Source organism: Talpa europaea (assembly GCF_964194135.1).
Source record: "Talpa europaea genome assembly, chromosome: 5".
Classification (NCBI taxonomy): Eukaryota; Metazoa; Chordata; class Mammalia; order Eulipotyphla; family Talpidae; genus Talpa; species Talpa europaea.
In genome coordinates this window covers 99040266-99066087 of record NC_140071.1, presented here as the reverse complement: position 1 = coordinate 99066087, position 25822 = coordinate 99040266, and the positions used below count along the sequence as shown (strand labels likewise).

The following is a 25822-nucleotide window of genomic DNA, read 5'->3' as shown; positions in this document are numbered from 1 at the left end:
GACTGTTATTTACAATAGTTATTCAGAGATAACCTGCTTCCATCAAAAAATTGGAAGTAGATATGCATTTTATGCATTTTTGAAACGATATGTAATCATATAGGAAGGGATGTGCTGTTTGCCTAAACCTATGATTATTTCTCCTACTTTGGGGATTAGGCAAGCTTTTCTGCAATTGATGCAAGACTTTAAGAATGTCGCAGTTTGTTTATGTAGGCTTGGGATATGTCAGCATTCCTGCATCTTTATCTGCCTGGGACCAAGTTAGTTAGAAGGAGACAGGAAGAGAGATCTGCTAAGGTTTCCTGTTATGTTTAAAAGCACGATTAACTCATGGTTTCAGGGTTTCCTTGTTTTTCTATCTGTATTCCTTGGTGAAGAAGCGATCTAGAGATGAAGGGAAACCAAGTTTTGCTTTAGAACAAGAAATAGAATAATTCATTTGCCCCACCCTTGGGAGATGGGAGGTAGACATCAATGGCCTATCATGAACTAAAGTGACAATTAGTCCTGTTGAAATCTACTGAGAAGGAATCCTCAAACTCAGCAAATCTTTATCAGTTATAAAAATGGTAGTGAAGGGCACTGTTTAGTCTTTAAATTTTGTTTTTATCACATTTTTTTTGGTGGAGGTTGTTGAGAGAAAACAAATACTAACAGATGGCAAGATAAAGAATAATATGTGATAAGTGTCTGGTCACATATTTAATGGAGAATCAGTCACTGAACAATGGCATTGGCTATTTTGCAAGATTGATCAGTGGGTAATGTGTATTGATTAAAAAAATTGTATAAAATGTTTTTTCTATCACACTAACCTCTGTCATTTTATAGTATTAATGGCTGGAGGTATATTAAAAAAAAAATGAGTGGTGGGTAAAAAGAAATGCCCCATGGGGCCTCCCTGGTGGTGCCAGGGTTTAAGCACTGCACTATGAAGCAATCCACAGCCTCTGCAGCACGAGTTTGATCCCCCCGCTGGCCAGAGAGAAACCCACATGGCGCAACAGACCTCTCCTGTCTCACCCATTACTCCCCTCAGTAGTGTTGTTACAGGGCAGGGAGAGGGGCAGCCCAAACCTGGCAAACCTGCCTATTCTAAATGGGTTCTGCCATCTGCCACATCAACACAAAACATATGAGACTTTAATGGAAAGGAACTTTAATACAATTAGGAAACAATACAGGAAAGGCAAAGAATCTAGTTTCTAAATCAAGCACCCAAAGTTACCCGTCTCCTCGTGGGTAAAACTCCATCCAAATGGGATTGGCCCAGAGCAAGGCCCCAAAGCCTGCCACAAGTCTAAAGCATCTTCGAGTGGGGACCCACAGAAAAGGGTCAGAAATGACCAGACAAGCCCAGAAGGAAAAGAGCAAAATCAAAATCAAGATAAAAGCTGTCATTGTCACCTCCCCATGGGTCTCACCCACATCTGTGTCACCCAGTCCACGACCAAAAGACAAGCGCAGTTTCTTCACGTGTCTCTCGGCTCCATGCGCCCCCTCCAGGTCTCCTTCTGGCTCCATCCTGCTTCCTTCCTTCCTCAGTCTCCTCTGCAGCTTCTTCTCTCCCTGCTTAACTCCACCCTCCCTTGGGTGGGGCAGGGAACCTGGAACCTCCCCCTTTCCTGGGGACCACCCTGTTACAATCCCCCCTTTTAATTTTTATTCCACCATATCTATGGTGGCACAGATCTCAGGGTAGAATCTTAGGAAACAGTCTTTTTTCAGGGTTACAATGTGTGTAAGAGAAGCAACAATTAGTCAGTAGCATTGTGCATGAATGTCCAGTATGACAGTTTTCCATTACTGGAAAATAGTCCATTATCCAAACCAAAAGACAAAAAAATCTGGAGCATTAGCTAAAACAAGACAGCAAATATATCGAAACCACAGGGGAAAAAAATCTTAAAATGGTTCAACTTATGTACAAATTTTCTCAACCTTGATCCCAAACTTTTTAACAGCATAGCAAAAGTTTGCAAACTAAATCTACTTTTAAATCATTTTACCTATTTTTGCATAAAATCACAGGGCAGAATAACTAAACAGCAATTTTAGATGGCTTTGTTGGAATACTCCATATAGGATCAGTGCGAACCGTTGGCCTCCGGTCCATGTAGGCTTCAGGAACAAAGTTCATCTCATCAGACTCCACCTGGGCTTTCCTCTTCTCTAGGGTACCAGGACTTTTTTGTTGGCCAGGCTGTCCAGTCCTGCCAATGGAGGCAAGCTTCCTCACCTTCTTTAGAGGTCTCTGGAACCCTACGAACATACCCTGTTACAGTGTGTTTCGGTCAGTCTGCCTGTTTTGTTCCCCGCTCTGTCTCTGGTGAATCCTCTCACCCCCCCACATCTCTGACCTGTACCCTAGCTCTTGTATGATAAATAGATCTTAAAAAAAAAAAAAAAGAAATGCCCCATGCCTGAATGAAAATTAGGTGAAAAATGTAAGGACTACATTTTATTTGATTTCCATCACCAGTGCCATCCCTCCTGTGATATGCACTGCCTGCCCGCCCCATCCTCTGATTATGTTTGAATTGACCAAACAGAACATAACTGGTATCCTTTCTGTGAGAATGGAAACTACCAAAACAGGCAAAATTGAGATTTAGCTTCCTTATCTTTATGACTATGAATGTAGGTAACAAGAGGTGGAAAGGAGTAGGAGAAAAAGGCAGAGCATTTGCTTAAAGAATTGTGAAAGAATACAAGCCACTTGACTGACGCGTTATGCATCAGGAGGAAACTATTGTTTCAGTAGCATAATTAGATCTCCAACGTAAGTAATGATTTTGAGAAATCATTCTTGGTATACATGTCTTGCATTTTTTTTTAATGATACAGAAGGTAAAAATTGGTGGGACTTTGAACTTGATTGTGTGGGGAGGTAGAAGAGGAGGTTTCTCAGTTGAAACCCAGGATTCTGACTTGGGCAGTGATATAGATTCACTGTGCTAACGAATATAGAAGTGTGGGTTTAGACGCAAGAGACAGAATTTGATTTTGACTGTCTCTTAGAAGATTAAATAGAAATATCTGGTAAGCAGTTGGATGGTTGGGTCTGAAGCTTGGGTGAAAGATCTGCACAGTAAGTAGAGAATTATGAATCATCATCAGGTAGGTAGTGAGTAAAACATGGGAATAAATCTAATTTTTCAGAAAGAACACATAGATGGAAAAGGAGGAGATTGAAAGACTGGCTCGAACTCCTTAATGGGCAGGCTGAAGGAAGCCCAGGACAGAAGAGAGAACAAGAGATATCTTGGACACGTTGAATCCAGGGCAGAAAGCAGCCCTCAGTGGAAAAGAAGAGATATTATGCCTCCATAAGCTTTGGAGGATCAGAATCAAAGCCAGAGACAGAAAGGGAAATTAATAGCAAAAACATACGCGTGCCATTAGGGAGGAGGTTGAGACACTAAAACCAGGACCTGGGGAGGCAGGAAGGAGCAACTGCTTGTGAACTGCTTTTCTTCTCCTTGGGGCTAAGAGAGTCTAGGGAAGGATCCTAACTCCTCAGGTTCACACCTCAATGCCTTGACTGGCAGGTGAGACTGGGTGCGCTTCCCTGCAGGACTTGAGCTCAGTTATCAAGGAACCAGGCAAGTGTAAAGTACCTCTCCCCCACCACCCCCTTGTCTTTTTTCAGTCAGGCTTGCATTTCTCTTATTTGTTCTTTCTTTCTCTTCCTTTTATGTGCCATCTAATACAAATAAATGTATTAGCTCACTTATTTGTCACAGTAGCTCTCTGATTTTGTCCTTGATTTACAAATGAGAAAATTGAGATGCAGACAGTTTTAGTCACTTGCTTGAAGTCAAACAGCTATTAAATTCTGTAGCTAGATTTTAAAGCTCTTTCCACTTCTAACCACCATCCTATGATAATAATAATGATTATGGCTATTACTATGTAATATCTGCCAATATTTAAAAATTGGTGAACAGAAGAATCTTATCACTTGTTCATCCTTCTTATTGGAGTTTTGTCATAATTTATTATTACTAGAGTACTTTCTACTTTTTCTTTAAATCTTTGGAGATTTTGTCTGTTTGAATTGAACCAATGGATTACGATAAACCAGCAGGGAAAAATATTATCAAAGAGGTTTTTTCTGATTGCTTCAGTCTTAGTCATAAATTTATTTTTCATTTTTTTTTTTAATTTGTTTTTTTTTTTTTTTTTTCCTCTAAGAACGTCTGTTCTCATCTTCGTTGTAAAAGATTTGTAGTTCCTGTCAAGGATTTCAGTTTAATTTATGGGTCTGGGACGTGAGTGTTGAAAGGTTTTATTTTTCTTAAAGCTTACATCATTCTTCAGCAAGGTAGTAAATTTGGGGAGAATTAACCCTTTTTTCCTAATAGGTCATTCTCACTTCTACTGACACTGATTTCTGAACAGTGTACTTGGAGACCTGAAAGAGTCTTTGGCTTTTCCGCAGTGACCTAATGTACTACTACTTAATCCCTGGAGAACATAATGTTTTTTTGAGTGTGTATTCCCAGTATGCTATTAATGATTGTGTTTATGGTTAGTTAATTGAATCATACATAATTATTCAAAACAGATTTGATGAGAAGAGAGGGTTGCAGAGTTTACCTTAAGTCATAAAATCTTGGAGTTGGAAGGAATTTTGAAGATAATAATAGTCCAGGCAATTCAGTTTACCTTACTGTGCACAGGGTTCTAGGATAGAATGGAACCCCTGGTCTCTGGAGGAATGGGGCAGGGATCAGCTCCTAAAAGGAGGTGCTACTAGGTCCTGAAATCACAAACCAGCTTTCATTTTGTCCCCCACTGGTCAGTCAGTTGATGGAGGCTGTCAAAATCACTTTATTGGGACAAATTTGAGGCTCTGATCTGGCCCACTAGGAAAGAATGTCAGTCTTTTCATGAGAGTTCCATGTGAGAGTTCCACTTTCATGGGAAAAGTGATAGCACACTGCACCTATTTGTAATCTCTGAACGGATTAGTCAGGAGAGTTAATAGGAAGAACATTGTTCCAGGAAGAATTCCTTGAGGAGCAGCAGCATGGAGGTCGGTGGGGACTTCGTGTGTGACCTGCTGTCAGGTTGAATGTTGCTGGGACAGAAAGGGTAAGCCAGGGAGGGAGTGAAGAGAAGAGCCTGGAGAGACATTCAGGGAGTAGGTGAGGGAAGGCCTGGGATGTTGGGGCTGTAGTTATTAGCGGAGAGGGAGCCATTGAAGACTTCCTGGAGGACGGTGCCATACTGAACTGCAGAAGAGGTTTGAGACCAGAAACAGTGATTTGAACATGTGTTTTTAAAAAGCATTCTTCTATATTCTAGCTACAAGCCAATAGTGGAATATATTGATGCCCAGTTTGAGGCTTACTTGCAAGAAGAATTAAAGATCAAACGTTCTCTCTTCAACTACCACGACACCAGGATCCACGCATGCCTCTACTTCATTGCCCCAACCGGACATTCCCTGAAGTCCCTGGATCTGGTCACCATGAAAAAACTGGATAGTAAGGTACTCACTGCCATTCTGATTAACTTCCACTCTCCTTTTAGACCACCTTCATCTGAAGGCCTAACTTACTATGCTTTTAGTATAATTTTGGATTTGTTAAAAAGAACTTTTTTAGAGCAGTTCAAGGCTCATAGAAAAATTAAGAGGAAGGTACAGAGATTTACCATCTCTTCCCTGCCCTGCACAGTCATAGCTTTCCCCATTACTAAATCCCCCACCAGAGTGGTGTCTGTTAAAGTTGTTGAACCTACACTGATATGTCTTAATCACTAATGTCCATGTTTTACATAAAAATTCATTCTTGGTATTGTACATTCTATAGACTTGAACAAATTTATGACATCCATCCATCATACTATCACACAACATATCCTCATGACCTGAAAATCCTTGCTGCTCTGCCTGTTCATTCTTCCTCCATGCCCCAACCCTGGCTTACAGACCGTAGGGTTTAGCAGCATGAAAAGAATACTTCAAAACTTTTCTGGATATTAGGCAAAAACAAAATAAAAATAATGAAAACATGTAGATTGTTACAATGTATTTTTTTTTTTTTTTAAACAGAGGCATGTTTTATTTATTTATTTGTTTGTTTGTTTGTTTATACATGCACTGGGTACAGTCAGAAGCGCGGGAGGGTGAGAGAATCCACCAGAGCCAGAGCGGGGAGCAGAGCAGGCAGAGGACCGAAGTACACTGCTGAGGGGAGCAGCGGGCGGCAGGAGAGGTCTGCGCGCCATGTGGGACCCTCCTCAGGTGGCCGGGGAGCAGCCGGGGATCGAACCGGCGCGGCAGAGGCCAGAGGCAGCTTCGCAAACCAGCGCTCAACCGCTGCGCCACCGGGGAAGCCCTGTTACAATGTATTTTTAATTCTTGAGTTAGCACCAGTGTCTGCCCTAATGAGGCTTGGGGAATTATATAGTGGAGATGTCTATGTGGTCTTAGGAAGGGTTAAATTTAGGAAGAATGAAATATAATTTCACAATTTATTTTCTTAAAACGTTTTTCTACATCTCTTTAAAATGTTTTAAACCATTTAAAATGTTTGGCCTTAATTTGAAGCTCAGAACTTAAGTTAATTTTTATCAATGATAAAAGATGTTAAATTCTTTTAGCTTCTTAGATCTTCTTCTCTATTAAAACTGAACTCCATCCATTTGTTCAAAAGAAGTACTCTTCATTTCTATTTGATCCCTGATTCTCCTTTATAACCTCTTTCTTTCACAGTGCTTGAAGGAAGGGACTGATAAGTTTGTTAACATTTGGTATTCTACTTTACGTTAATTTGATTTTTCCATTTTGAAGACACTACCCATGGTAACAAGAAGTTGCCCATGGTAACAAGAGCAACCACAAAACTAAGCTATGGTATTTTCTCTTAGATGTCACCATCCTTCTGAGCTCAATAAAAAGTCTTATCATCTTTGCTGGCTGTTATTTTTTGTCTGCTCAACATTTTAAAAGACAGTTTTTCCTCCAGAAGACATAATAGCAAGAAAAAACTGAGAAGATCAGCCTGTCCCCAGACCTCTGTCTAAACTGGCACCTGTGACTGAGGCAGAGTCTGTAGGTTCCTGGGACTTCCAGCAGACACACACCACTCATTTACAGAAAAATATCCTAACAGCTGAGAAGATTATTGCAGCCAGAGTACTTGGGGGGAATAAATCAAAGCCCTTCCTCTCATTTGGTTCAGCTGCAATTAGCCTTGGGTAGTTGATGTCCTGGTGCTGAGACGGCTCACTCCCTGCCCTGCTTCAGCCTTGAGAACTGGGCCAGGAAGCATGAGACAGAGGTGGGTTCCTGACTGAGTGGAAGTTGTGGACCAACCAGGCTGATATGCCTCAATAAGATAGTGCCTATTAGAGTTGATTCAAAGGGGAAAGAAAATAGAGTAAACACACCTAAAAAAAGACAGCAATGGGGGACTTCCCTGGTGGTACAAGGGGTTAAGCACAACACTGTGAAGCTGTCCACAGCCACTGCAGCACAAGTTCCATCCCTGGCCAGGGAGCTACCCACATGACACGGCAGACCACTCCTGATTCGCCTGCTGCTCCCCTCAACAGTGTATTTCAGTCAATCCACCTGTTCTGTTCCCCACTCTGTCTCTGGTGAATCCTCTCACCCCTGGCTTGTACCCCAGTTTTTGTATGCATAAATAAATAAATCTTTAAAAAAAATAGACAGCAATGACCACAAAACAGGTTAAACTTCCTTCAAAGAATTGATAATTGTTGTAGAGTAGTTTGTGTAGAGATTTTAAATCCAGATGGCTTGGTTTGTCTGTCTACTCTGAGCGGATAGGTGAGGAAGCTATGAACCTCTGCCCTTGTGCCTCAGTTGAATTAAATGACTGCTCACCGTGCACAAAAATGCCCTTAAGGACAACTGGAAAGTGTTTTTGTTCCTCGCGCCCTGACCTACACGTGGATACCTAGCATCAGTGTTGTTTTTCTCCATCTGTAACTTGCTGGAGGAAGCCTATGTGAAAGATTAGGGGTTGCTCAAAGATTGTGTTAAAGAATTGGGTTTTCCTATCAGCATGTCCTCTCATTCTGATTTGTCATGGAAATTTTTATTTGACTCTTGGAATAAAAAGAAAAGCAAAGGAATGCAGACATGACCTGGAAACTCCCCCTGAAGACTCTTCTCTGACTTAGGATTGCTTTCTTACCAAGTCTATTCCCTTTGCATCTGAGCTGGGTGGAGAACAGGGGCTCGGGTATTGGCTATCAGTGGCATCTTTTGGAGACCCCTGCATCTCAGGAGTGAAAGAGCTTTTATCTTAAAAAATGGATTAAAAAAATGTCCTGATATCAGTGCTGGGGGTTTTGGGAGAAGAATGTTTTAACTTGTGTCTTGGGGCTGCATTCAAGGGTATCCTTGGCTCTCCTGGGCTTTCTGCCATTATTGTCAAGCTAAGTTCTCTCTGGTCTTTGTAATTGATGCTCTGAAAGTGAGCCTGGCCTTTGGCACTGGGTCTCATTGTGGCACGAAGGAGTAATATAATAGAAGCTGAAATTCAAAAGAATTAGTTGGTGTGATTTTGAAAAATTTAAAAGTAGGTGACACCACTTTTGTTTTGGTTAATATTTGGTTCTTTGTCTCTAATGGTTTTCAGGTCATCAGAAGAAAGAAAGGATGGTTATTCTGCATGGAGCTGAGTGTTCCCCATTCTAACTAATGCAGGCTTTGTCATTACACTGTTAGCAACTTGCAAAATTCAAGTTCCTAAAGTAGCTGGGAGGGGTCTAAAAGGAGTGGTTGAGTATTCAAAGAATAGGCTTCTTTGTTATTGCTATTTGTCATAGAATAACATTTCCTTTTTCACTCTATAAAGAAGAATAAGGTAGCACAAAAGAGGAAATTACAAGTATGCTTTCAGTGCAGGGTGGGAGGAAGTATATTGTTTAGAAGATGGAACTAAAAGATTATTCTATAACTTAATTCTGTATTTAGGTAGAAAGTCTGACTTTCAATATCGTCTCTATTTTTTTAAGTTAAGTTTTACAATTTGTTTGCTATGTTTTATTCATTTGTCTAATCATTTTTCTTATGTTGGAATTGTATAAAAATGGATTTTTGTGTTGCAGGTGAACATCATTCCAATTATTGCAAAAGCTGACACCATCGCTAAGAATGAATTGCACAAATTCAAGAGTAAGATCATGAGTGAACTGGTCAGCAATGGAGTCCAGATATATCAGTTCCCCACAGATGAAGAAACGGTAGCAGAGATCAATGCAACAATGAGTGTAAGTCCTTAACTGAAAGCAGACCACCCTATCATTTTCCCACAAGTGTTTCTTAGTAGCAGCATTGCAGAGGGTCTAGAACACTGACTAGGAATCTAATATCTTCACCACCACTAATTTAAGTCATTTCACTATCTCACTCTTCAGTGTCTCCATCTACCAAATGGGACCATTAGATGATAGCAAATTTCCTTCCTGCTCTGACAGTTAAGATATCTGCAGCAGATCTTGGGGGAGGCAACACTACTCCAGCACCACTACATGCAAAGCAGATGAAAGCAAATCGACCTCTGCCTGCTTCTGTCGCTGTTGGCAGAAATATGTCCACCTGTCTCACTTTCGCTCCTGTAGTTACTCCTGTCTTTGCTATTTTCTTTACCTTCTCCCTTTTCTTACCTGTTTTCCCTATACTGTTCCGGATTCATTAGGTGAATTGGCCATTGAGGGTGTAATTTCCACAGACCACAGGGAGGAATTGGTCAGGCGATAAATGATTCAACTTCTAAGTGTGCCTGTGATGTAATCTTCCTGTTTAGCCTCCACCCTGCCAGTTGAACCTTTGCCTCTGATCCTGTGTGTCTTCTAACCAGAGTCAGCTCTGAGTCACATGGTTATACTTATCTTTGTCCATTTAGGGACACATAACTCTGTGAAGGTAGCGTTCTTTATCCACATAGTAGCGATCTGTGATGGTTTTTGGAATTCTTAAGTTTGTAGAATAGTTTAGTGAAATGTAATTAGAAGCTGCTGAGTAACTTGGTTTTCCCTGAACACATGCTAAAAATTGATTCAGAAGTGTACTGGTGGCCGGGAAAGTCAGTCTAGGTTTTTTAATTTGTGGTAGGATGAGGCATGTTCTACATTCCTTACATAGATCTGATTATGAAAAGTGTCTAGTCAAATCATTATTAAATGCAATAAAGCACTCTTTATTATTAATAGCTTTATTGAGATTAATTGCTATACTATGCAATGCATCCATTTAAAGTATACCGTAATGTTTCAACATTCACAGAATTTTTAAGCCTTTGCCACCGACAATTTTAGAACATCCTCATCACCACCACCACCCTCCCCAAAAAAACAATGCTCCTTTCAGCTATGAATCTTCCATCCCAGACATAGGCAGCCACTAAGCTTTCATATCTCTACATAGATTTGCAGGTTCTGGACATTGCATAGAAAGGAAATCATTCTGAGGCTCATCGAGAGAATTACATGACTTGCTTAAAGCCGTCCAGTTAGTGGCAGCTCTGAGATTTCAACACAACCCACTTGGTCCCCAGTCCTGTGTTGTTTGCCATCGTCATCAAAGAGGTTCATGTTGTCCTCAAACTGCTTCTTTTCTCTTCAGTTCAGCATATGGATTTTTCTGTGGAGGGCTGTTGTCATTTAAGGAGGGGCTACTTTCTTATAAATTCCCAACATGACTAGGGCTTTGATGGTAAATGTTACATCCCCCCTCTCTGGGGCTATTACTTTATAACTTTAAAATGTAGGGATCTCATTTTAAAGAGATGATCTCGCTCCACCCTCCCCTATCTGGTCACATTCTGAGCTGTGTGACCCTCTCTGGCTGCCTCTCTTTGCCAAGGAAGCAAAGGTTCTGGAATAAAAACTGAAGAGCAGTTTCTTCCTGGGAAACAGCATGAGGGGTTGTGTAAGGAATGTTGTCAAAGGAGAGGGGAGTGACTAGATTTACACAAAAAACAGAGCCAAAGTTAGTATGTACAAGAGCAGTGAGGGATTTGTGTTGGTGCCATTGCAGTATAACCAACACCTGAGGGCAGTGTGAGTTTCAGCAGGGCCTGGTGGACCTGTTTCAACGCACTTAGTAGAGATGCTATTGAGGCAATTTGCATACAGCATCGAACCAGATATGTAAGATCTCTTTTGCCTGCAAAATTCTTTGGTTGTAGGAATTGTGAGCTTCAACTAATAGTGGCACCTGACATTTTTGACATGTATGGAGCATTTGCAATGCCAGGCACTGTTGGAGGCTTTGCATTTAATATTCATGACAGTCTCATGGGAAGGTGCTAGTCCGCCTTCCTCCATTGTGAGTAAACCACAGCAGTAGAAGTGAGGCTCTTGTGCTGACACCTCACCCTTTACGCTGACTGCCACCCAACCAAAAATGCTGTGCTTGTTTATAGCTTTGTCATAGTTTCGGGCTCAGGTAGTACTTGTTTGTTCTGCTGTAGAAATCCAATTTGGGGCATCAGTGTGGGATTCAAGAAGTAACATGTATGAATGACACCTCATTTTCTCTATGTCCCTCCTCATCCTTTTAGATTATTTGCATGAAACTATATTAAACTTTTTGGAAAGAAAATACCCATGAACCTTTGCTCTTTATCAGATTAATAAAACTGAAGATCTTTGATATTCCCAAATTAATCATGACCTTTATCAAGAAAATTTCTTTTGCATTTTTCATTGCAGATAGTTCCTGGTGATGATGGTTCCATATGATTTGGGGAAAACAGATTTGCTTTTGTCACTCAGTTTAAGTGGAGAAAATTATTTTCTTGGTCCTCACACCAAAATGTTGGTGTAAAGAGAAATTTAATTTGTTAAAGAAATTTAACAAGTTGTAGAAAGAGAATGGCCTTTCTTTCCTTCCTACAGAGTGAGATGAACTAGAAAATACAAATATCTTGATCATCAGACAAAATAATACCACTTGGGTAACTTGTGCTGAGGGTTATGCCAGTTCTCTGTGGAAGAGGATTTGTTTAAAATATTTCTACCTTTCTCAATGTGTCTATAGTACATCAGATCAAGGAATCCTAAATAATCATACTAAGAATAGCCATTCCAAATCTGATTATATTCATATAAAAAAATAGAGTGACTATTTTTTCCCCAAAATGTAGCAATAGTTACCAAATAAATTAATGTAGAGGAGTCATTTGTCTTGAACACCATCTCTGCTTGAGATAAGTCTGGGTGCAGGCCTTGGGCCAGTAATTTGAGCTAACGTGCACTTCTGACTTTAATTTTGTGAAATGATCAAAGTTTAAAGCAGTGTGTTCAATAGAAATATATGTGAACCACACAAATAATTTAAAACTGGTCACCACTTTAAAAAAAGGTAAAAAGAAACAAAATTAATTTCAAGAATTTATTTCAGTTAACCCAACATGTCCAAAGCATTAATAATTTCAACATTTAATTTATATAAAAATTTTTGAGATATTTTAATAGTTAACTTTGAAATACATATTTTATTATTACAACCCACCCCAATGTTATTTCTAATACTCTTGAACATTTTCCAATATGAAATAAACACCAAAAAGATAATTTTCCTTTAATATTTCTACTATGTTGACAAAACTACTTTTATTTTTTAGGAGATTGCTCTTTGAAGCAAAGTAAAATGTAGTCCTACCAAAACAATGATGTTATATTTAATGGAATAATATTTTACACTGGTTCCACTTTTTAAACTTAAGCATAAATTAATTGAAAGGAAATAAAATTCACCTTCTTTATCCCTCAAGACCCATTTCAGGTGCTCCATAGCCACATAGTTAATGGCTGCCAGGTTGGCAGTACCTAACACTTCCTGTGTTGTTACAGACACTCATGCAGTTTCCCCTTGAATGTAGCTCCCATCAAATATTCATCCCTTGGTTGTGGAAGGGCCCAGATAGACCAGACCCACCCCCATGGAACTGCAGGGCCTCCTACCTTTTCTTTTCTCTCTCCCCCTTTCTCATGCCACTAAATAAAGCCCTGCAGGGGGAGTGTAGAGACAGGTGGAAAACTGGTCTTGGAGCTGCGGAAGGTAACTCCCCTCTACCCCTTGTCTGCTTGGCAGGTTCATCTCCCATTTGCAGTGGTTGGCAGCACCGAAGAAGTAAAGATCGGCAACAAGATGGCAAAGGCCAGGCAGTACCCTTGGGGGGTGGTGCAGGGTATGTATGCTTCAGAGGGCCGGGATTCTTCACTTTCAACCCTTGAGGTGATTCTTCACTTTCTTTCCTCCCCTTCATATTGGGAAGGTCCTCCACCATGGGCAGGTGGAAGGGAGTGGCAGGATTATATACCTGCCAATGGTGGAAGTAAGAGAAACGTTGATCAGGTAGGCAGACAATGGAGAGAAGTGACTGGAAAGTCCTAGTACCTCTGAGGCAGCCCCTCAGAATGTTGACTTGTAGGGAAATTCATTGTGAATCCCTGAGAGAAAAGAGTTCTTTCCTAGGAGTTTGAACCAGTTTCATAGGCAAAGGATAAGAAAGCTGCAAAAAGTTTCTGGCAAAGAAGAGGGTACTTGTTTTTCTGTTCTTTCCAGAAAAGTCATCTTCCAATTAAATGTTATCTCAGAAAATATCTGAACAGTAGGAGAATATCTGACCTGTATTTGGCACTGTGGGCCAGGCCGCAGCCTCTAACCTGAAACAGTTTCCCTTATAGCGTTTTGAAAGGCAAGTGCTCCATTACCTGCCCTTGCAGGTTTTGAAAGCAGGATGGCAGCAGATGCTTCCTTCATTAGTTTAGGACATATCAGTCCTCCTTTTCCTTTGTTCTGAATAAAGGCAGTAAATCTATGAGGAGTGAAAAGAAACAGTACCTTTGATGTCCCTTTGAATTTTATGAGTCTTACCATTTTCCCTTTTTAATAAGAAAACTGCTTCTGCAAAGCAAGAGTTGCAGTGTCTGCTTGGCAGAATTATTGTGACGGTCAATGACTGTATTTGTAAACACAGAGTAAGGAGCTACTTCTACCCCCCACTCCCACAGTGCCCTGCACTGAGTAGATGCTGCTGTCATCAGCATTATGGTCAATTGTCAGACATCTCATCTTCATTAGGAATGCAAGGTAAATCCAGTAAAGGATCTTAAGTGGTCTTGAGACCACAGAGATTTTAGGAGCAGTGGTAACAGCCTCCTGGAAGCAACCCTTCAAATTCAGGGACCTCACTGCTGACGGCCCCTCCTATTCTTCCCGATCTTTTATAGTTGAGAATGAAAACCATTGTGATTTTGTGAAACTTCGAGAGATGCTGATCCGTGTGAATATGGAAGATTTGCGAGAACAGACGCACACCCGCCATTATGAATTGTATCGACGCTGTAAGCTTGAGGAGATGGGGTTCAAGGACACAGACCCTGACAGCAAACCCTTCAGGTATGAAGTCACCCTGAAGTCAGGTGTTCCCCAGACAGCGGCAAGGGTGGTGTGCTGGTGCATCACAGAAGTGCTTGTTGGATTGAGATTGGAGATGAAGGAACCTGGTGGGGAAGAGTCAAAGTGTGTTGCCAGGCATCGCCTTGGCCACGTTATTTGCATTATTGTAACTAACTGATGTCACTGTTGCCAACCTCATTTTATAGATGAGGAAACTAAGGCACTAAAGTGTAAACAGCTGACCCAGGGCCTAGAAGTAGGAAGTGATGGGGGTGAGTTTTTAACCCCTGCCTGCTCTTCTTACAATCATGGAGCCACAGAATTGATTCAGACCTTTACAAAGATGAGGTCGCGCATTACAGTTGGCCTCATTCATTTTGACCAAATAGTCCCGTTTTTTTCTTTTCAGATGAAGTAATACTGCATTACAAGATTATATAAATTTCAGATGTGTATAAACAGGCTCTTACTTTTTGAAGTGCTTTAACTAGCTTTCAGTGTTTTAGCGCAGCTCTAACAACAATAGAGTAAGAAAGGGGATAACTTAAAGAAAATTTCTTTTTGTCCCACATCATTGGGTAAATGGATATAAAGAGTCAAAATGTGGGCCTCCCCGGTGGCGCAGCAGTTAAGTGCTGGGTTGCGAAGCTGCCCGCAGCCTCTGCAGCGCCGGTTCGATCCCCAGCCGCCGGATGAGGGTCCCACATGGCATGCAGACCTCTCCTGCCGCCTGCTGCTCCCCTCAGCAGCCTGTTCTGCTCCCTGCCCTGGCTCTGGTGAATTCTCTCACCCTCCTGCGCTTCTGACTGTGCCCGGTGCTTGTATAAATGAATTAAAAAAAAAAAAAGTCAAAATGTGATAGGGAGACTATCGAAATTAATGTAGAATTAGTAGCCTGGCAAAGGCCCGAGCCCTGTCAGAGCTCATAAGTCGGCAGTGTTGACAGGGCCAGGGTACTGGGGGGAGGCGGGGCTGCCAGGACAGGTGCATCACCTCTGGGTCCTGGAGAGAATCGCTTTGGCCAGACTGAGGCCATGCAACTTCTGAATCAGAGTTTAGGATGTGCCATATGTCTGGACTTGTTGCGTCTACCTGTGGGGGACCACAGTTCCTTGGAAAAGATGGTCTCCTCCCCCTTTTGTGGCCAGCCCTAGAGCTCACTTGCTAGTGGGTAGGAGCCAGCTAGCTGCAGTGCTTGAGGCAACCTCTGCATGGTGGGGGTGAGTCCTTCCAGGGGATCTGAGCTGCCAGTGAGGTGGGAGGCCGCTTTGTTTTCTTGAAATTGTTTTAGAGATGTTTGGTACTTCTGGGCTGGTTTTCTGCTGCAGTACCCCTTGAGGGCACTGAGGGGAATTGGAAACCCCAGACAAAGGAACTCTAATAAAAGAAGTTAACTTCTGGCCAAGTTTGCATCATTTAGTCCTGCCCTGGGGGCTTATAAAAGTGACCCTCTTTAACCATTTACAGTGTCACTTCTGGAATGCCTTTTTGCGTGCACAAATTTAACTAATTGAACCTTGAAATGCATTGACCGAAAAATAAACCCAACAAGATCAAGCCTACTCTGGTTATTAAACCTGATGGGAGAGGTTATCTTTATTTTTTGATGGAGTTGTTTTTTGTTTTTTTGGGGTTTTTTTGCATAGAAATGGAGCTAAGGAACTTGCAATAAAATCAAACCCATTTGTCCCTCACCTTCGTTCAAATTCAGACAGTGTTTAAGAGCGGTAGGTGCAGTCAGATCTTGGTTCTCCTTAACCTGTCTGGGCCTCAGTTTCCTCATTATGAAGTGAGGGAACTAGGGCTAGTTCAGGGCACAGCAGATCTAGTAAAGGACTTTTTCTGTAATGGGCCAAATAGTAAATATTTTAAGCTCTGCAGGCCATGTGGTCTCTGTCATAAATACTTGGTTTGCCTCCTATTGTGAAAGCAGCCTGAGACCTTAAATGAATGGGCGTGGCTGTGCACCAATAAAACTTACAAAAATGGGTGAGTCAGATTTAGCTCTGTGGGTGTAATTTGCCAATCTCTGGACCAGATCAGACTGCCTACAAAGTTAGAATGCAGGTGACTGTTATTTGTTAAATGTAATTTTACTCCTCAAATGTTAAAAACCATTTGACACAACTGTGTCCTTCTCAACCTGAATTTGAAGAGTGTGGTGCAGTCCCCTTCACCCTCTATCACCATCTTCACTGGTTCCCTGGGCATTGTGAGGGTGAGAGGTTTTCTGCTGCTGCAAGCATACAACCTCCTCTGCTGTCTGTTTCTGGCATTTATAGTATCTCCTGTAGCCTAGGGCAGTGACCCACCAGGAGGAGATGTCCAAGGGTAGGTCCAGCAGCCCATGTCTCTGGCCTCCCTGAAGACAAGGGGCTTTGCAACCAGTGGCAGATGTCATTGAGGCTGCCTGCCCTGAGAATTCTTATTTTTTTATTTTTTTATCCATTTATTTTTTTATCCATATGTTTACCCTCCCCAGTTGTTCTGTTTCTACTGGCCTGAGTTTTTCTTCTTGATGATAAAGAGGGAAAATACCTAACACGTAAATAACCAAGACCTTTATTCTTTTTCTTATATAAACAGAGGATAGTGAACCCTCTAAAATAAGTACCTTTGTCATCTCTGTAACTAGGAACACTGGAAACAGTTTCTCCACTCAGAAATCCACACATTCAAACTCAGGTATCCACCTCTGGATGCAGGGCAAGACCATTCGGAGTAGAAAAGTTGACTTTGACTCATGTATGTCTTAGCAAATTACAAGTTGAAATGAATTTGGTTTCCTTTTCTTGGAAATCACTACCTTACAAAGGGCTCAGCCTTCCCTTTGAGGCGTATCCGGTGTCCTCAGCACTTCCTGTGACCCTATGCAACGAGGTGACCCAGCGTGAGGTGTACACAGTTAAAGAAAAGCAAAGCTCCACAATATGAGTGATTTCTCAGAATTTCAGCTTCAAAGTCATCATTCTTGGACACATTTAGATTTTTTCCATATGAGCTTAAAAGAGTATAAATGAAGGGCTTGATTTTTTATATTCTCAAAGTAGAAGACTCCTGCGCGCATATAAGTGAAGTCCAGCTTCCCTTTCCGCCCCCAGGTCTACCATTTGCCCTCTAGCACCATTTGTGTTTTCAAAGTAGAGTGACACCTCTTGCCATTGTTAGTGGCAGCCATTGCCTGAGTACATTACACAGTTTGAAGCAAAACCAGGAGGAAGGTGAGCTCAAAAACAGGCTGTATTAAAGCCTCGGAAGGTCACCATAGTTGTGAAGTGAACCGCCGTTGCTGTCCTCAAACCCCAAAACTCAGAGTTGTGTCTTTGTCCTATACCTATATCTGTGCTAAAGTCTTTGTCTGTGTTTCTATGTAGTCTCTATCTCTGTAGACACATATTTATCTCTAGGTGTCAACCTGCTTTTTCCCTGCAGTCTCAGAGTTCACACTTCAACCCATCCAGCACACCCAGTTCCCCATCCTGCCAGACCTTGGGCCCCTTCCAGCTGGCATTTGGGGAGGAAGAGGAGAGGGGATGAGGCATGAGTTAGGGCTGGTTTGTCCCTGATTCCTTTCTCCTGAGACACCATCGCGCTTTTCCCAAGCACCCTTGTCCAGACTGATCCTTCCTTATCTCGGAATGCCACTTCCTTGGCTCTGCCTGACAGGTCACACAAAGGGCTCGGTTATCACCACTCTCAAAAGATCACAAAGTTTTCAGATCCACGCAGCCTATTCACTTCAGGTGCATGAGGCCTCCATTCACCAGCCTTGTAGAGAGGTGGGTCGAGCTCCATCTGAACAAGGCGACCTGGGCACAGATCCCTGCTCTGTCACTTCTTTGTGTGACCTGGACAGATTATAAACACCACTGAGTGCATTCTCCATCTAATAGAAAGGGAGGTGATAATAATCCTTGTTTGTTGGGTTTTTGGAAGATTAATGAATTCACTTGTGTAAATTGCTTCATACATACTGGTGATGTCTTCTATCAGCCAAGCCCTTTACTAGGTGGTTCCAGGTGATTCTAACAGGGAGAAATTGTGCTGTGTGAATTATCAGAATGAAGGCTGAACTCGAGTGTCTGTACTCTGTTTCCCTCCCTTGACTTTGGGAAGCAAACCCTGCTTCTACCAAGGGCTGTTACGAGAACCTGAGAAGATAAAATCCTCAGTTTCAACCACCCTAAAACCTATGGAAAATTTGTTCATTTCTCACTTAGAAAAAGTTGTTAATAACTACAATTAAATATTAAGTTAGAAGAGCTAAAAATTGCAAAAGATATAATCACTTTAGTATAATATCATAATAATATAATTTAGGTAAACATAGACCCAGTTCTTTTTGGATTGGTTTCACTGACTGGAAGCATGGAGTGAAGGTTTCTGGTGTCTCATTCATACTTGGGATACCAGAGATGCAATCCAAGAGGGAAGAGGATCTGTATTTCCTGGCATTGTTCTAGGTTATTTCTAAATAATTTACTATAGTTGTGACCTTTGGAGCAAGGTGTTATTGTCTCTTTCATATGTTGTGTATCATTTGCACTGTCAGAGTTCAAATCCTGGTTCATGCCCTGGGATACAGAGACCTAGTAAGAGGTATTTGTTGAGTCCATTTTCTTGTTCTGGCCCAGAATATCAAGGGAAGGCCATCTGGCCAGTGGCCAGGTTGCTCCTTCATCTTTCTCTAGGACCAGGCTTTCCAACTTTAACTGCACTTCACTGTAAAACTTCTTCATCATGAGCCAGTGTACACATTTCATAAAATAATACCTACTCTTACTGTTTGCACGGCACTCTGGTATTTGCCTTCCTATTCTCTTGAACTTTTAACATCCTGGTTAAGACACTTGATTGGTTTGGGCCCCATAGTTTGAAAATACATCTTCAGAAACTGGAGTATATGCGTGGTTGTGACTAGAACTGGATTAGGCAGAGTCCTCAAGAGAGCTCAGAATTCTGGGCAGCATTACCCAGTCATCCTGTCCATGAGTTACTTAGAAAAAGTTTCTGTGGTTAAGTAAATTTGGGGGAAATCTGAGTCAGTCAAGTTAAACATTCTTTTACTGAAGGATTTCTCAGAGCATTTAACAGAACTTAATTTAGGGTACTGAACACTTCTCTGTCTCCTTTCTAACAAGCAGTGGAACTAATTACATCAAATTACCTGGGAAACATTTAAAAAATGCAGATTACTTGCTTTAGCCTAATATCCTGGTCAGCATCTAGGAGTGGGGTTAGGAAACTGTATTTTGGGAAAAAACAATAAAATATGTCCAGGTCATCAGATGTGCTGCTGGTGTCGGGGCCACCGTGCTCTGTGACTCTGCTTAAGAGACATCACATCCAGTGTGTTCCTTCTTGCCATTATCCTAAAATAAAGAAAATATGTTTCCACAAAATGTCATAGCAGGGGCAAGTCATCCTCCGTCTTTGGTGATTCTGACCCAAATAATGCTGGTTAAGAGTTTATTAGAAGCTAAGAAGCAAAATCAAATTTTTTTTTTTCTTAAAAATTTATTTATTTATGCATACAAGAACTGGGGTACAGGCCAGAGATGTGGAGCGTGAGAGGATTCACCAAGACAGAGTGGGGAACAGAACAGGCAGATTGACTGAAATATACTGCTGAGGGAAGCAGCAGGCAAGTCAGGAGAGGTCTGCTGCGCCATATGGGTTGCTCCCTGGCCAGGGATCAAACTCGTGCTATAGCAGCTGCGGGTATATTCATAGGTTGCGTCTTAACCCGTTGCACCACTAGGGAGGCCCCAAAATCAGATTCTTGAATTATTTTATAGCTCTCTTATCAATGTACTTTTATGTCACCATGGCTGTATACCTTACATTTCCAGTCCAAATGTTGCTATCAATGTTAGACACCAACATTAACATTGACCAAAACCTGTCTTTGTCTCATAAGATAAAGTAAAATCTAAATAAAATCCTGGAACTTGGGCCTCCCTGGTGGCACAAGGGGTTTAGCACCACACTATGAAGCAATCCACAGCCTCTGCAGCACAAGTTCAATCCCCGGCCGGCCAGGGAGAAACCCACATGGCGAAGCAGACCTCTCCTGTCTCACCCGCTGCTCCCCTCAGCAGTGTGCTCCAGTCCATCTGCCTGTTCTGTTCCCCACTCTGTCTCTGGTGAATCCTCTCACCCCCCGCATCTCTGGCCTGTACCCCAGTTCTTGTATACATAAATAAATCTTTTTTAAAAAAAATATCCTGGAACTCAAAACACATGGTTATTCATACACAGGTAGGATTGACACCCCTGAGGGTGTTTTTAATTCACCAATAACACATTGATTATAGAAGTTTAAACAATCCAAATTAATAAGTTTTCTAATTGTTTAGTTCTGTTTTTATTTGCAACTATATATTTTTTTAATCATTTTTACTATTTACATCTATAATTTGTTGCCTTTGTGGCTGATATTAGCAACAATAACATTTATTAAATTCTAATCATACTCTAAGAATGCTATAGAGATGATTTCATTCACTTTTTTTCATTAAATAGCTACTGTGTGATTCCCATTTTATAGATAAAGAAAATTGCATTTTATTGCTTCTAATGACTATATTGTAGTTCTAGGTCCAGTTATCTGTCAATGGACAGTCAGGCTGCTTCCTAGTCAGAGCTGTTATAAAGAGTGCTGATATAAAAATTGTGGAATATACGGGGTTTTTGTGTTGATGGTTTGTATTCTTTGGACATATGCCTAAGAATAGGGTTGGCTGGTAATAAGGTACGTCCATTTTTAGTTTTTTAAGGTAAATCCAGATTGCTTTCCATAGTGGTTACACCAGTTTACTGCCCCACTAGTAGTGTCATAGGGTTCCTCTTTGTCTCCATCTCTCCCGCACTTCTTGGAGATCTTTCTTTTTAATATGTGCTTTCTCACAGACATGAGATGTATCTTATTGTGGTTTTAACCTCTATCTCTTACTGGAAGCAATAGTGGACATTTTTTTCATATGCCATTTGGCCTTCTGGAATCTACTTGGGTGCATTGTTTATATCTGCTGCCCATTTATTTATTGGGTTACTTGATTTTTTTTAAATTGTTGAATTCTATGAGTTCTTTCTATCTAGGACAGTAGCCCTTTATCAGTTATATGTTGTGTGAATATTACCTACCATTCAATACAGTATCTTTTTAATCTCTTGCATTTTCTTTGGTTGTATGAAAACTTTTCAAAAATAATAAACTTGAGGTAGTCCCATTTGTTTATTTTCCTTGCCATCAAGGTTGAGTCCCCAAAAACATTTTTATCATGGATGTCATGGAATGTGTCACCAGTGTTTTTTTCTATATATTGTCACAGATCTTATATCTAAATCTGTATTTTATTTGGAATTTATTTTTGTGTATGGAGTTAGCGAGTGATCCAACTGCATTCTTAGAGGTGTGATTCTCCGGTTTTCCCAGCACCATTTTTTAGAGACTGTCCTTTCCCCACATCGTCATAGCTGCTTTACTGTACATTAGGTCCTTACATGTTTGTGGATTTACTTGTGGGCTTTTAATTCTGTTCCACTTGTCCAGGTACCTCTTTCTGTGCCAATGCCATGTGGTTTTAGTACTGTTTTTTAATTGTTTAGTTCTTTACAGATGTCTGTATGTTTACAGATATACTCCTCTACTTGAATATACTTTTTCTCCTAAATTGCTAAGTGTGTATCTGCCATAGCTCTGCATGGTGCCTGGGGTCATCTTTGTGCTGTCCAGTTTAGAGTCAGCATATTGCATGCAGTTGGTCCATGGGTAAATGTGAACAATCCTGCAGACTTGTGTTATTATATCTCTTGTTCTTAGAAACTGCAAGGGAGAAATTGAAATCACACTTTATTAGCAAGTGTTTCTCTGTATGGGTGTGGGTAAGTGACTTGTTAAGAAAGGTGATTTTTCTGGAAATAGGTATATTCCAAGTTAGAGATAAAGCTAAGCTGTGGTGCTGTATTTAAAATATTGGGCTCCAAGTCAGGAAGAAGACAGGGTTTAATGTAAAAGTACAACTCCCTGCTCTGTTTACTGTTAGTAATATAATACTTGAAAAGTAGCAGTTTTCAGTACTATCTTTCAATACGCAATTGCCTCTTTTGATAGGTCACTAAGTCTGTTTTCTAAACTAGGGTACAGGAGGGAGATGAGTTGAGGGGAGAGTAACATTTGTGAAGCACTGGTGGTTTGTCGATTGCTTTACTCACTTGGCCCCAACTGACTTCCCACGCTCATATCTATAGACGGTACTGTCTTCCCACCTTAGACAGAGAACTGAGGCTCACAATTTGCTGTAACCAGAATCTCTTCCTCTTTCTGACTCAGGCCTATGCATACCTTTCCCAATACTAAGTCACCTCCACTTTGTAAAATGCTGTCATACGTTTGGTGTCCCCCTGGCATGCTAATCCAGAAGCTACTAGCCAGTCCAGGCTTTTCTCTTTGAATGTCATTAAGATAAATCTTGGCTAGGGATTAAGCACTGCACTATGAAGCAATCCGCAGCCTCTGCAGCACGAGTTCCATCCCGGCCAGCCAGAGAGCAACCCACATGGTGCAGCAGACCTCTCCTGACTCACCCACTGCTCCCCTCAGAAGTGCGTTTCGGTCAGTTTGCCTGTTCTGTTCCCCACTCTGTTTCGGTGAATCCTCTCAAACCCCCCCCCCCCAATATCTGTCCTATACCCCAGTTCTTGTACGCATAAATAAATAAATCTTAAAAAAAAAAAAGATAAATCTTGGCTACTTAAGAGATATAATCACATTATCACTAGTGCTGCACTGTGCTTATTGACTTGTGCAGTTGTTGATGAGCATGTGTTTCTGATTGGTACACAACTAAAAAGGAGCTACACGTCCCATATTCTGGTAAGTGTCAGCCACATCAGCTTTTAGGAAAAGAATGGGTTGAGAGTCTATAAACTTCTTTTTATGCAACTTCATGACAATGTCCTTGGTTTGTAATTTCTTGACTAGTCTTCAGGAGACATATGAAGCAAAAAGGAATGAATTTCTGGGAGAACTTCAGAAAAAGGAAGAAGAAATGAGACAAATGTTTGTGATGAGAGTGAAGGAGAAAGAAGCAGAACTTAAAGAGGCAGAGAAAGAGGTAAGTCCCTCTCTTCAAAGGGAAGAAATATAAGCAAGATGTTTTATTCATACTTCACTTTTATAGGACTTCATGCTATCCTAAGCAATTCCTACATACTAACATGCAAGAAAGGTAGATCAGACATTTTTCTCCATTTTACAGATGATAACACTGAGTCATGAAAGGGTAAGCAATTTATGCAGCAACATACCTAGCAGCAATGCAGAGACCAAAACTAAATCCAAGGTCTCCAGACCTAGTCCCATATATTTGTTAACTCTATGTGTCCTTAGTGTACAAGTGATGAAATGTAAGATTTGGTATTCTGGGACTATTACTATTGTTTTGGTCCATCAGCCAACTCAGTGACCTAAACAATGGAGTGGCCTCAGACCCTCTGAGAGTGACACGTCTATGGTAAGGCTTCCCCTGTGTTGGCCAGGCGCTCACGCTCCAGGTGCCTCTGACCTCACCTCATTCCCCATGCCTAGACCAAATCAACTGCTTTCTACAAGTTCACATGAATTTCTGTCATAACATTCATCACATTGTAGGACAGATGAGAAAGAGAAATCTGTTTGCCTCTGATGGTAAATAATAAGTATCTCAGATGCTTGACCTGCAGCTCAATATCATTTCCTAATGATATTGCCTAAATAATTTCCTCGTCTTCCCCTTATTTAATAAAGCTTACTGAAACTTAGAGCTTATTTAAATAGCTAACTATCCACATAGTTTTGCTACAGAGAAACAAAAGTTAAGCCTTATTGCTGTTGAGTTTAAACACCAAGTGGATACTGGGGTAAAAATCTGGAGTGACTTACTGAGAATTTTTCCTTCTTCCCTTCCTTACTTCTTCCTTGTAATAATTTTCTTAATTCAACTTATTTTTTAAAGATTGATTTATTTATGCATATAAGAACTGGGGTATAGGCCAGAGGTGAGGGGGTGAGAGGAGTCACCAGAGACATAATGGGGCACAGAACAGGAAGAATGACTGAAATACACTGCTGAGGGGAGCAGCGGGCGAGTCAGGAGAGGTCTGCTGCACCATGTGGGTAGCTCCCTGATCGGCTGGGGATCGAACTTGTGCTACAGTGGCTGTGATAGCTTCATAGGTTGTGTTTTAACCCCTAGTGTCACCAGGGAGGCCCTTCTTAATTCAACTTTTTAAGAGCCAGAAATTTCTCAACATATTATTATTTAAATAACTTATTGTTTAGATAGTAAGCGAGAGATATAGTAACTGTATATATATATGTCTCTAAGTAAATATATATTGTACATTTTGAATAGGACCAGAAGTAAAGGACAACTTTTGCCACTAGTAAATGACAATTTTTATCTAAAAATTTCTTTTTAGGATCATGGGTAATTGTAATATTATATTTTTTATGCTTTTCCCAATGAATATGTATTTTATTATCAGAGAAGGTGTACAAGATTGTTATTAGTGCCCGGTGGTCAAAATCTCAACAGTGTAGAGCCTCCCTGGTGGCGCAAGGAGTTAAGATGCAGCACTATGAAGCTATCCGCAGCCTCTGCAGCACGAGTTCGATCCCCAGCCAGGGAGCTACCCACATGGTGCAGCAGACCTCTCCTGATTTGCCTGCTGCTCCCCTCAGCAGTATTTCAATCTGCTGAGTAGTCAATCTGCCTGTTCTGTTACCCACTCTGTCTCTAGTGACTCCTCTCACCCCACCACATCTCTGGCCTGTACCCCAGTTCTTGTATGCATAAATAAATCTTAAAAAAAAAAAACAACTCAACAGTGTATAGGGCTGCCAGGGCCTCCTCCAGCATGTTCCAGATTGTGCTTCCCTCCTGTAATCAAATTCAGGCAGCAACATGATGCGTGTCTGCTCTTGGACGCTTCCAGATAACCTTCCATCAGTAGACTTTTCCTTCCCTTCACAAGTCTGTTCGAATTTTTCTCTCCAGCTCCATGAGAAATTTGACCTCCTAAAGCGGACACACCAAGAAGAGAAGAAGAAAGTGGAAGACAAGAAGAAGGAACTGGAGGAGGAGGTGAACAATTTCCAGAAGAAGAAAGCAGCAGCACAGCTACTACAGTCCCAGGCCCAGCAGTCTGGGGCCCAGCAAACCAAGAAAGACAAGGATAAGAAAAAGTAAGCAGGTGTCACCCCCCACACTGGGGCCTCTAACAACTTATTCCTCTTGCATGTCTCTACTTGTCCCATGTGCAGACTGGAAACTGTTGATTTACCACAACGATAAAAGCAAGTATTTTCTCTACAGTGCAGGGAAGACGATAAAGGTTTTTAAGTATTTCTAAAGGGTACACAAACATTAATTTATA

At 41.2% G+C, this 25822-nt stretch overlaps 1 protein-coding gene across 2 annotated transcripts in view; it reads left to right on the top strand.

Annotated features, from left to right (window-relative positions):
• SEPTIN11 (septin 11) overlaps positions 1-25822 on the top strand; it is a gene marked incomplete at both ends in the record, with an annotated part of 92835 nt that overhangs the window by 61062 nt on the left and 5951 nt on the right. For both annotated transcript variants that reach the window (XM_084234127.1, XM_084234126.1), the window contains 6 exons: positions 5317-5503; positions 9100-9261; positions 13091-13187; positions 14233-14401; positions 23388-23520; positions 25444-25631. In XM_084234127.1, the coding sequence (XP_084090253.1) occupies positions 5317-5503; positions 9100-9261; positions 13091-13187; positions 14233-14401; positions 23388-23520; positions 25444-25631 (936 nt within the window). The remainder of the gene's footprint in view (positions 1-5316; positions 5504-9099; positions 9262-13090; positions 13188-14232; positions 14402-23387; positions 23521-25443; positions 25632-25822) is intronic.